Below are 12,828 nucleotides of genomic sequence, written 5' to 3'. Positions count from 1 at the left end.
AAAGGACGCTACCTTCGGCGAGTCGAAGCTTATATACCCTTTTAATCATAACAAATGTCGAGAAAAATGTTCAAAGGCTAAACAACCTTAAATCAATGACGATTTTACTATTTTTCTTGCCAAAAAACAAATTAAAATACAATTTTCAGAGCTATGCCAATTTAAAATTTGATAAAAATTAGAACATTTTCAGCAAACCCAGTTTTTGTAAAAGGGTTGTATCATAAAAATTGAAAATAAATCGTCAAAAAAATAAAAAAATAACTAATCATGCAGTTTGTTAGAAAATTAAAGTACGAACAACTGGTATCTGATAAAAATTTGAAAAGTTTTGGACTAAGCTTTAGTGAAATTTGGTAAATTTTGAGCAAATCCATTTCTTCGAAATTTGGAAAAATTTTTTGCATCATAAAAATTGAAACCAAATGGAATTCCTAGCTTTCAAATACCAGGCCAACAGAATTCATTAGATGAAAGTTTTTTTATTTTTAATTTTAATTTAAGCAATTAGGACAATTGGGACATTCTTGGACATTTTGGGACGTTTTGTCACATTTTCAGGACATTTTGGGACATTTTGGGACAAGTAAGAAATACTATAGCTTTCTGTTCGCCTGGTACTTCAAAACTCATTTTTTTTTTCCAAAAATTTTATGATTGGCTGACCGATTTCGACGAGTGCAACTGTGACTATTTTAAGTACGTTGCAAGCTTTTGACTGCAATTATAAAACCCTCTGCAAGGGTATGGAGAGGAAACGTACAAAAAATGGGCAAAACAGGATTACTGCAACGAGCTGGACGAGCAAATGGAATTATGCGACTGGGACCGAATCTACATCGAGTAAACCTGCGACCCCCGCCTGTTGAATATATGCATTGGTCGAAATTTGTTTTGCGTAATTAGACGTGAATTTCGTATGAGAACGCGGCTGAAGGCCAATGGTTTTCGTTGCCAGTATCCTGGATACTGGCAGTCAAATCGCAATGGTTTTCGCCCAAATCCAGTTGCGCGGGAAATTCATGCTCGACCATGGGCAATGGTGAAATATGCTCAGGTTAACAGCGAAGAATTTAAACCTTCGCCTTTGAGTTTTCTGCCGTTTCTAGTTTCTGATTCACCTAAAAGCTGTATCATCACCCAATATAAAATAAATGCATTAACTAATAATATATGTATATATATTTGTGGTGTGTATGCGCGTGTACATAAATAAAAATACTTAAAAGGTAAACAAGGGAAATACAAAATAAAAATGATGAAGAAAAAAAAACAAAACAAGAGAGTAAAATCTGCGAAAACTTAAAAGTAGACCGCTAAGAACTAGGCTTAAAGTTAGGCAACCAGGCGAAGACGAAACCCAGCTGATGATTGCAAGGGGGCTCTGGCTGGCCAGGTGAAAATGGGGTTCTTTTGGTGGTTGACTTTTCCCTACCCCCCTCCTTTCCCCACCCCCCTTCCCCTTTTTCTGCCCCTCCCATCCCCCTTAGACATTTTCCGGCTCCGGGAGCTTGCGTTCGCAGCAATGACAAACGAGTGCGTTCAACCGCTGGCCAATCGCCGACCAAACGGTCATCGACATGGAGGACACCTCGCAGCTGGAGGAGGCGTCCGGCTGCTGGTGCTGCTGCAGCTTGCGATGCTCCTGCTCGTCCTCATCCTCGTCCTCCTCTTCGTCCTCCTCCTCCTCCTCCGCCGCCTGCTCCCGCTGGTGATCTTGAATCGCCCTGGCCGAATCCTCCCTGGTGCTCCCCTGTTGTCAAATCTTTGGGCCCGCCTCCAATGGCGAACCGCTGGCCAGGCCAATCTCTACGCTCACACTGGGCGGCACTCGCTCCACGGTGGTGGTGCCAGCTCCACCTCCTCCGCCACCCGAACTTTGTAAAGTGTTATTGCTGGGATGGCGACTGCTGTCGTTGGAGGAGTAGCGCATCATTCCCGGCACATCCAAGCTGTAAGCCCGATGTCGCTGATGGGCGTCATTAGTTCCGGTGGTCAGGTGGCCGCCAGTGGGGGCTTCCTTGCCCGGCGATCCTGTGATGGTGCAGCACATGCCCGACTTCAGAGCACCACCGCCACCACCACCACCATCCTGATTATCAGCCAAGCCATTGGCATTGTTGTTGGCCCGTCCCGAACTGGAATGGGAATGGGAATTGGAGCCGGGACAGGGACTGCTCCGAGTGCTCCCGAAGCGCTTGTTGCCCTTGTCGAAGCTGAAGCTGAAGTAGTCGGAGAACTGGCGCAGTCGGGACTTCCAGGAGCTGCCACCTCCTGCCGAAGGTCCTGCCGCTCCTACTCCTCCTCCTCCTCCGCCGCCGCCGCCAGATCCTGCACCACCAGCGGATCCTCCTGCGGCGGTGATGCGTCCACTGCTGGCACTACTCCTTGTGCTGCCGTTGCTGGGCAGGATTTGTTCGGTGACCGCCAGCGGTGGCGATATGTTGCCATTCGACGAGGAGGCGGTGGCCCCCACCACCCCAGCGGGAATGGCCAGCGGCAGCTTGTCCTCCTTCGCCTCACCCTCCCCCGAATCCGAGTCCGCTTCGGTGCGAGCCAACAGTTCCTTCAGCTGACAGCAGCCCGGGTGGTTTGTATTGGCATTGGTGTCCTGTGGAATGCCAACCACCACACCACCAGCCACTCCACCACCACCTCCGCCACCGCCACCGGAGGTTGCCTCCATGCTGCTGCGATTGTGGCGACCGTAGAAGACATTGCTGTCGGAGATCACCTGCGGCAATCCGTCCGAGAGCCGTCGATTGTTCCCGCCACTGCTATACTGGTCGAGGCTCACAGCCCGGTTGTTGCCGAAGTGGCAGCGGTTGCTGTGGTAGCCATGGATGTTCCCGTACGAGTTGCGGATCCGCTGGCCGCCGCCGCTGCTGCACAGCTCGCCGATCATCGAGGGTCGCTTCTCGCGCGAGGACTTGCGGGAGGTCGAGTGCGAGGACTTGCTCCGGTTGCTGCTGCCCTCCGTGTCCACCTTGAACTTGGACGTCTTCTCGGCCACCTGGGAAAAAAGGAAGTAAGTAAGTGAGTAGAAGAAACATAAAGTGATATAATTGAGATTACAGAGATTATACCTTTTAAATTATTATAATTTTAGGTCAAGTACTTGGTTCTCTTTCTTTTAAGTTTCGGTGGGGCTTCTTAAATATTTTAAAACTTTCCCCTAAAAATGTTTGCTAAAATGTCTTGTTTTTATAATTTAACTTTACAGTTTACTCATTGCAGCTTTTATATCATCCAAAAATATTTGAAATCCACAACTTAGTTTTCGTTTTTAAATTTTGATTTGATTATGGTTTTTTATGTTTCCCTTATATTTTTTTATCTACCTCGACACTTCTCAGCTCATAACTATTTCTATCTGAAACTCGATTTTTGAAGTGGCAATAACCAAAAAAAAAAAGAACCTATGGTAACATTTAGTAAAAATCTGCAGTTGAATTTCAGTTTGCAATTGAAAAATTGTGTGCATGGCTAAAAGGAATTTAATGGGCGACTTACATCCACTTCGGTGGCCGTTTCCGAGTCGCCGCTCTCGCTGCCCTCCGGTAAGTCGTGCAGCTCCGCCGCCATTCCGCCGGGCTCATCGACGGAGGTCCTCGAGGCGGACTTTTGCGATGGGATGCTGCGTCGCGACTTTACGCTGATCCCGGATCCAGAGCGCGGCATTTGCGGCGAAACGCTTCCGGCTGCATTGTTCCCCCCGCCACTGCCACCTCCTCCTCCTCCTCCTCCTCCACCGCCACTGCCACCGCCAGCGCCTCCTCCACCGGATCCCGAACCGGATCCAGTGCCACCCGCACCGCCGGCTCCACCGCCGGAGCCCTGCGAGTTGCCCTGGGCCTTGTCCAGGCTCAGCTTGTCGCTGGCGCCGCCCGGAGTGCTCACCATCGCCGCATTGGAGTCGATGGTGCCGCTGTTGCTGTCCGAGGTCGCCGACGTGTTGCTGTCCGCCACCGACTTGCGGGTCTTCGTCTGCGCGTCGTTGAGGCGCCTGGAATTGTGGCAGGAAGGGATTTGCGATTTAAGCGGACTTCATTCTAGATTGTTAAAGTAAGTACTTGTGGGCACTTTTTTGACACACAATAAGCCATATTCACATCTTAAAGATACAAGCTTAAGAAATATATAAACGTATATATTATATTCTCAAAAAGTCAAAATTTGTATATAGCTGTCATAGGAACAATCAGTGAAAATATGCAAAAATAGATAGATTTGCTCGACATTTGTAATGACTGCGGGAATATAATTTTCGCCTCGCCGAAGCTAGTTTCCCTTCTTGTTTCTTTTTTATTACGCTGATTGGAAAGGGTTTGAGTCATGCTCCTCTAAGTAAATCTACTAAATTCCTGTCGAAAGATATAGAAAGTAGGTGTAGTTACCTGTAGTACTCGAGGGCGATGCGCACGGGTATGATGATGAGGTCGGTGAGCTCGGGCACCAGTTCGCCGAGGGCCTCGAAGAGCGGCAGGAGGACGAGGCCGATGAAGCGGACCTGGGAGCCCGGCTTGCTGACCTTGTCGGGATCCATGAAGGGCGTCACCGGCAGACCCTCGGACTTCTCGGCGGCGCTCTGGGCGAAGAACTCCTGCAGCAGGCGATCCAGCCAGGGCTCGGCCACGTCCATGGGTCGCGCCTCGTTCGAGATGTCCGCCACTTTGATCAGGATCATGCAGAGCTGCGGGTGAAGGGTGAAGGGTGAGGGGGGTAAGTTATGGAATTATCAAGGATCGAACTGCAGGACTTACCAGATTGATGTGCGCACGGTTGCTGTAGTCGAACACCGGTGTTATCTCGATGAACTGCGTGAGGATCTCGTTGTGACGGGCCATGTCCGTGGCCAAGATGCACCGGATGATGCCCTCGCGAATGTTGCTGCGGAAATGGAGAAAAAAAGCCAAGTTAGTTAGAAATTTAAATCACTGATAAACGCTCCAGTAAAACTAATAACTAATTCAAGTCTCCAGTGAAGTTTTAGTACTTTAAACAAATCACGAAATATGATTAATGTAATCGTATTCCCTACTCTTTGGTAAACTAATAATGTTAAAAGGAGTTTTATGTTTTTATGGCTTTTCGGAATCTAAAGTTTTTCTTGAGTAGGTACTCTGTTATTCCCAAAAGTGGATGTGCAATACTCAAAATGAACTTAAATCACAAAGTTCAAGCTTATAACTATTTTCAAAAGATGGCAAGCCATTCAATGAATAATGAAAACTCACTTCTTTGGAGTGCATCTTAATTTCGAGCATTTCGCCACGGAAACAACTTCTAACAATTTCCAACTTCTGCCCTTATGTTTTTCGCAGAAAATTGGTTTGCCCGCCGGCGGTCGGAGGAGTGGAGTCCAAAGTGGAGCCGAGATTGCGCTTTCCATGGCCAAAAACGTGGCTCTCGTGTGGCCAAAACCGGAAAGTATTTACCGAGAAACAAGGCCAATGAAGTGCTTTTCCTCCGGAAAAACAGGCCGAGTCGAGTCGAGTCGAGCGACTGACAAATGCAGCGCGTAAAATATCAAATTGCATTTCGTTTTATTTGAAATCGAGGCCCCGCCACCCAAGACAAAAGTGTCGGGTGCCGCAGACAAAAAAAAAAGAAAAATTGGAGAGGTGAAGAGCAGGGAAAGGCAGGGAAAAGCGGGAAAAGCGTGCTGCAAATTGAATTTCTCGTGTCAAGCTGCATTGACGTGGAGACCCCACGACTCCAGGTGGAAAATTCAACACTTGCACCTGCCGCACTTAAACTGCAAATAGAGCGACGCATTTCACCCGCCGTCTGTCACGACTTTATATATTTATTTTTTACTTGCTTTTTTATTTTTTTTTTTTTTGTTTATTATTTTCCCATTGGAGGCGACACCGAGCGGATTAACGCCGCACACTTGACAGCGGATATTCCGCTGAAGGCTGAAGGGAAAATTACAACTCCATCAATAACTAAACAATTTCTGACATTTTGACGGCTTCAGCTGGCCTTTCCTCGGAAAATAGTCTCTGGTATTGGGGAGCCTTCGCCATTAAATGGGTTACCCAGAAATCGAAGGATAGTTGAAAATTACACGGCTTATTCCCAATTAACTTGTCTCGCATTTAGTCCAATCCTGAATTTTTCACATCGCACTAATAACATGTCAAAGTCGAATGTACCATTTTGATTGGTGAAACTATGTTCTTCTTGCAATAATCTGATGGATAAGATTAATTAAAATGCAATGCATCGTTTTCTGTTACAAAATATCTGGCATTTTCCATTTCCAACAGGATTAAGAGCGCCTGTCACCATCGTCATACGTAGATAACTGGAAATATCTCCGGAATGCAAGGCAGCTGGTAATGCCCGTCACTTAATTAAAGCCCGACGCAAGTTGGGATTTAATAAAGTACAATGAAAATACCCGGGACATTCGATCGAAACTAGACCGAAATTGATTTGCGACTGGAGGGGATTAAAAATGCGAAGAGGACTCGATTCGGTCTCAATTTCAGGCAGATAGAAACGGCAATCGAGTGGCCAGCCACCCGAAATTCCCTCCAATTAAAGTGGCAACTGCAGTGATTATCCAGTGCTGACATTATCCTGCCACAGGAGCGGCAGCTCCTTCCGCTTTCCCGCGATGATGATGATGAATTGTGAAACGGAGAAACGGGAAAGTGGGGAAGGCGGGAAAGGCGGGAAAGCGGGAAATGGGAAATGGCGAGGGGACTGCCAGATGAGCAAAGTTTTGTGCCGACGAAAAACGGCAACTATTATGCGCTAATTATGACTAAATAATTGCATGAAATGCGCCAAGCGCCAACCAAAACTCAACTCGAAACTAATTTGCAAAGCGTCGAGTGCCGAAAAAGCCGCCAGCAGGTCCTTCGCCTCGCACGCAAAACACTGGTAGAAAATGCAAAGAAAAGCTGAGGATTTTCGAATTAAGCCAGCCACATATGTAATTCGGTAATTGGATAGGCTTTCGACGCACTTCTGATAATTATGCACTGTGCATTAAAGTAAAGGCGAATTTATAAAAATCAAACTAATTTGTACTCACTGTTTTTTTAATTAAATAGTGCTATGATCTAGAGAACTCTTAAAAAACTAGTAAATAACTTTTCTAAAATATGTAAACACATATCTCAGTTGTTTTATTTTCATTACTTATTTAAAAGTTATGTTTAATGTACTTGGTAAGTTTTAATATTATTCTTTGTTAACATTTCTTTCCATAATTATTTTCTTCAATGTTAATAAAAGAAATTATATTTTCCATAGTTATAAAAACATTTAATAAAGAACACATTTTTTTCAGTGTCTTTCCTACTTTCCAGCGTTCTCTTTGATGATTTATTTTTGGTTCAAGTGAAGCAGCTGGCTTCAAGTTTACCGCCCAGCCCCATCATATTTTTCACCCACATTTCTGCTCGGCACATCCTTCATCATCAGTTTGTTTGTTGAATTATAATTGAATTTTTATTTTTTGATTTTAATTTAGATTTTGTGCTACAAGACCGGCGATGCGATGCGGTCAGAACTTGATCCCTAACCAAACACGCCCTACGCCCAATAGTTTACTTACTAAGCAGCCATAAACAAATGGGGAAATCTCAATTAGGCGAAAAGGAAAGTTGCAAACTGAGTGCAAAGCCCATTTTCCACTCTGTCCCTTCGCAATTTCTAAATGCATGTTGTCTCCTAATTGCAATGGGATGTAGAGACTGACCAAAAGGCGACTAGATAAAGATTGTCTCAAAGGTAGAAAAGTCATTCCCTTTTTTCTAAGGTTCTCGTGAAAATAAAAGTAGCTGTATGATTAAGACTGAAGAATTGAAAATTTATCTTTAGCTTTAGTTAAATTTAAATTAAACAAAAATGCTAGTAACTTAGTTATTGAATCTAGATTTATTTAAAAAATCAATTCAAGAAAAAACCAAGCAACAAAACAATATCATAGAGTAACTAAAGGTATAATTAAATACAATAATTAAGGAACTCAGGAATTGCTACTTATAACATTATTTTGACATTAATCTAAATCCATTTAATTTCTTTGCTGGTACCCCACAGTTGTAATCGAACTTTAATCAATCGAGAAGCTAATCAGAAACATTCGGTGTCCTTGTCCCTTTCTTTGCTCTTCGCCCGCCTTTCAAACATTTCTGTGCCATTTTATCTCCTTCAGGCAGTGTAAACTTGACTCTCAACTTTATTAGAATCCCAGTCGCAGACAGCTCTGCCGAAAATCGAAACAACACACAGAATACACCGTTCTACACTGAGCATTTTCATGCTTGAATCATTTTTTGAGCAAAGACAAGAAGAGAAAATAACAAAGATTTTTTTTACCAATTGGATACCTTCTGAAATATTCTTTTATTGCCTTCATTTAAGTTGGAGAAATAAATTGGTTTGTCAAAAAACATATAATATATCATATAATAAAGGTAACAAATATTTGTGGTCTTTAAAAATATTTAATTTTTTCAGTGTACTCGTGCTTGTCTGCGTGAGAAGGGCAAATCATTGAAGGTGGCCGGCTAATTTGGTTTTGCATGGCAAGGGGGCCAAAAGGGGGCAAAGTGGGCGGGTCGAAGGGGAAGGAAAGATGATTAATTGATTACGCGTGGGCTCTGATTTAACGGTAAATGCTAAGCCCAGTGACTTCGGCGGAATCGGGGAGCCTTATCTCCGGTTTCATCTTAACGATTTGGCCTTGTGGACGGCTCATTCACTACACACGTTTTTCGATTCCATTGAGTGGAAGTTTAAGTTCGCGCCGCTCTCTCGTTCGATTTTCATTGTATAATCTTTCAAGATTTAAATTAATGGGTTATGACTGCGTGACACGGCTAATTCGGAATTAACTTTCAGGTTAGTGTGAAATATAACGATTTGATTGCGAGAAAGTTCTTTAGATTATTTGAAAATGATTAAGAATACGGCACTTGGATTAAGGTAGGACTTGAAATTAATGAGTTGTATTTGTGATTTTAAAGCTTATAATCCTTGGTTTTATTTGCTTTAAGCATGATGTTTAATGTTGAAGAATGATAAACTATATTCTTTTCCATTTTTGCTTAAGTTTATATTACGTATTAAATTAAATTTTTTAATTTACGATTTACGATTTGTGGTTTAAAGTGTTTGAGTACGGATTTAGCAAATACTATATATTAAAAGAACATTTTTTATTTTATCTTTGCCTTGAAAGTATTCATTAGTTTACTTTTTTTAGGGATGCACTTTGTGCATTTATTTAGTTTTAATCAATTGAAAATATACTGCGTGTTTAATTCGCCTTTAATCTCGGTTTAAACTGGGGTTTTTCGGGATTTGTGTGCTTACTATGACTTACGGGAAGACCTTTCGGTCAACCCTCGTTGAACGGGCATCACAGCATTCGCGTTGAATGTCAGGCGCGGTTATCACCAGCTTATCAGCTATATAGCAGCACCGCTGACTCGGGTTCGGATTAGAAAAATACTTGGAACCGCCAGAGAGGCGACTAACCAACTCAGTGAACTGGCGTCGTTGTAACTGGAAGCGAGCTGCGATGGAGGCACCTACGATCATCTGGTTCCCACTGATCCTGCTGCTGCTCTTGCTCCTCCCGAAGTCAATGGAGTCCCTGGATTGCCAGCGGCAGCTGGAGAACGACATGGATCCGGAGGAGGAGCCGTGCGAGAACTTCCACCAGCACGCCTGCGGCAATTGGTATGCAAACAGTGTGCAACGGAGTTTGGGAGCCCACGACATGCGCTCCAAGTGGGTGGCCAACCTGAAGCTGCAGCTGAACAGGCATTTGGAGTCCTCCCAGGAGGCGCAGTCCACCCAGCTGGGCACCTTCTACCGCAGCTGCCTGTCCAGTGGCCAGTCGGTGCGGTCCTTCACCGATGCCCTGGCCCAGAGTGGTGCCAATTTCACTTTGTTGGCCAACAATTCGGCGGGTGCCGGTGGCTCCTTTGACTGGACTCTGGCCAATGCCGCTCTGCGCACCTACGGAGCTCAGGGCTTGTGGCGACTGCTGGTCCAGGACAACTGGCAGTCGGCGGAGCAGCGCATCTTCTACATCCTGCCGCCCACTTTCGGCCTGTTGGGAAACGGAGATGAAATGGACGAGTTCCTGTACGAGCGCTACCTCAAAGTCCTGCTAATGGAATTGGGTCTGCGAGTGCGGAGATCGGCGCAGTTGGCCCGAAAGCTGGTGGATTTCGAGCGGAGCCTGAGGAGCCTCTTGCCCAGCGATAGGGATCAAAAGCTGGTGCTGCGAAAGCCGCAGAGTCTGAGCGACTTGGAGCTGCAGCTGCCGAATCTCGAGCTGAGGAGATACTTTGAGATAATACTCCAGGGCCTGGAGGGAGATCCCTCTGCACTCTTGGTGGTGGCAGATCTGGATTATCTGCAGGGTCTGGAGAAGCTACTGGCCAGGGAAGACGCCGGCGATCCGTTGGTCCTCTCCACCTGGCTGCTCCTCCAGCTGCCCGTGCACTTCGAGCTGAAGCTCCACGACGACGAGAAGCTGAGCAGCCAGCGCGATCGCTGCCTGGAGCAGCTGAGGAAACTGATGCCCGGCCCACTGGGAGTGCTCCAAATGCAACTGGTGCTGGGGGCGAACTACCAGCAGGTGTACGATAACGCGGTGCAGCAGATAGCCCAGCTCTTCCGCAACCTTAAGCTGCAGTTCGAGTTGAGGCTAAATGAAACGGAGGTCTTCGCCGAGAACCTGGTGACTCGCAATTTGGCCAGGGATAAATTGCGTGCGATGAGATTGCTGACGCCACGGCTGCAGGATCCGGCAGGACATGCCGCTGCTGTCGGGCTGGCGGCGGCCACGCCCCTGGGCGGAAATTGCGACGAGAACCTGATGCGGCTGTCGCTCGACCAGGCCAGATTGGAGTTCCGTCAGGTGTTCGGGGAGCCGGTGACCTCCGCACCCGCGGATCCCCTCGCGGTGAACGCCTACTATCGCCTCAAGCTCAATCGCATCGAGTTGCCGCTCGGCCTCCTGGCCACGCCCCTCGCCCAGTTGCCATGCAGCCCCCCCACAGGAGAGGCTGCTGGGGAGGGGGAGGGAGAGAGGGAGGGAGGCAGCCATCACCTGGCCAAAATGTCCGCCGGTTTGGGCTACATCCTCGCCCACGAAATGGTGCACGCCTTCGACTACGACGGCATTAATTACGACGCCGCCGGGCAACTGGCCAACGGCCAATGGCCATCGAGGGCCATCATCCGATTTGGCATGCGGGCCAGCTGCTATTTGGGCGTGCGGTACAGTAATGCCACGCTAACCATCAACGAGAACATTGCGGACAGCGAGGGCCTGCGCCTGGCCCTCGACACCTATCGCCAGCGGAATAGCACCGCGAATCTGAGAGCCTTCTTTGTGGCCTTCGCCCAAAATTGGTGCGGTGCTGCGGCGAGTCCCGGCTTGGGCCAACATGCCACACACGCCGAGCGGGTGAACAATGTGCTCGGCAATCTGCCGGAATTCGGAGACGCCTTCCAGTGCAAGGCCTCCAGTCGGATGAATCCCGCCGAGAAGTGCCGCATTTGGTGAGGGATTCGGTGTGCTACAGTAACTCTATTTGTTGTTATTAATATAATATTTAATCTGCTTGGGCCAGCAATAAATTATATAATTATCCACAAATATAGGAAACTATTTTGTACTTCTTTTATACATATGGGTTTCGAAATACTGGAAGCCATATTGCAACTATTTTGAAAAGTAACTAATGTGGTAAAACCAGTAAACAAAAATATAAAGTACATACAAATGATTAATTTATATTGCATTTTTGCTTACACATTTTTTGTAATTTTGAAATAGGTATGATTTGCGAACTTATTGAGTGATTAATTTCAAAACAAATCAAATCAATCAATCAGAAATAAATTTCACATTAATTTGTATATTTTTGCTTCCTGAATTTGAACCATCTTTTTTTGCAACATTTTTATGCACTTTTAACCCAGAATATATGAATTTTAGTGAATTATTTAATTACCTATTTTCATTTAAACCTGTTATTTATCTGTTGTAGTACAGCAATACATTTTTCCTTGCACTCATCGACTTTTCAACAGCCCTTTTACATGTTCACTTTCATTTCTTTTTGCTTTCCCCAAAAAAAAAAGACAAACATGAGAAGAGTTTTTTTTGTTTTTTGTGAAATTGGAGTTTTGCAGCAATCAAATAAAATGCTACCACGCGTTTAACGGTTTGTTGGTCGTTGTTTGTGATTGCCCCCAGCATTTGTACCACCCACTTTAACACACACACACACACACATAGCCGAAATTGAAAAGTGTGTCCGTTTATATAGCAGAAATTGGAGAATCTACCCAACTATACTATATGCTAGAAAATGGGAAAAATTCAATGCTTGCCTCTGTTAATCCAGTTGAAAAATAAAAGGGAAACAATCGCGGAAAATAAATTAACTTTTGAGTTTCTAGCTCGGAAAATGCACTTCAAGTTTAATAAAATTTTAAGTAATTAAATAAACTCTTGGTTAAAATGAACTTTTTTTTTTTGGTAATTTTCCATCTTCGCTTTTGGTTCTTTAATTACCAATATGTATAAGTTGTAAGTTGAATAATTTTGGCTTCTTTACTAAATAAACAGTAATTCTATTGTCGTGTTTTAAAGTTAATTAAATTATTTCACATGTGCTAACCAAAAGCCAATTTTCAACTATGTTTTAGCTTTTGGACAAACTGGTTGCAACATTTTAGAGATTAAATAATTAATTGGCGTTTTAAATTAAAATTGAAACTTTTAAATAGTTTTAATGAACACAATCCAAATAGAGATACAAACCTAAACCT

At 44.9% G+C, this 12,828-nt stretch overlaps 2 protein-coding genes across 3 annotated transcripts in view; one reads left to right on the top strand and one right to left on the bottom strand.

Annotated features, from left to right (window-relative positions):
- Positions 1–227: 227 nt before the first annotated feature.
- The window catches only part of LOC108095520 (high affinity cGMP-specific 3',5'-cyclic phosphodiesterase 9A), a 115,662-nt gene continuing 103,061 nt past the window's right edge, over positions 228–12,828 (bottom strand). The window contains exons 7-10 of one of the 2 annotated variants that reach the window (XM_017196637.2): positions 4,764–4,890; positions 4,398–4,693; positions 3,514–4,006; positions 228–3,013 (exon numbers count right to left, since the gene is read on the bottom strand). In XM_017196637.2, coding sequence (XP_017052126.1) covers positions 1,760–3,013; positions 3,514–4,006; positions 4,398–4,693; positions 4,764–4,890 — 2,170 coding nt within the window. In that variant the 3' untranslated portion in view covers positions 228–1,759. The remainder of the gene's footprint in view (positions 3,014–3,513; positions 4,007–4,397; positions 4,694–4,763; positions 4,891–12,828) is intronic. The other variant, XM_017196638.2, reaches the window with a different exon arrangement.
- LOC108095522 (endothelin-converting enzyme 2) lies at positions 9,473–11,647 on the top strand. The gene has a single exon (XM_017196639.2). The coding sequence runs from the start codon at positions 9,551–9,553 to the stop codon at positions 11,552–11,554; it is 2,004 nt and encodes a 667-aa protein (XP_017052128.1). The 5' UTR covers positions 9,473–9,550; the 3' UTR covers positions 11,555–11,647.

Source organism: Drosophila ficusphila, unplaced genomic scaffold, assembly GCF_018152265.1.
Source record: "Drosophila ficusphila isolate 14025-0441.05 unplaced genomic scaffold, ASM1815226v1 contig_198, whole genome shotgun sequence".
Lineage (NCBI taxonomy): Eukaryota > Metazoa > Arthropoda > Insecta > Diptera > Drosophilidae > Drosophila > Drosophila ficusphila.
The sequence above is the reverse complement of the archived record's forward strand: the minus strand, read 5'-3'. Positions and strand labels throughout refer to the sequence as shown.

Excerpts from the sequence above, each read along its gene's own strand:
- LOC108095522 (XM_017196639.2), top strand. The coding sequence starts at position 9,551 with ATGGAGGCACCTACGATCATCTGGTTCCCACTGATCCTGCTGCTGCTC.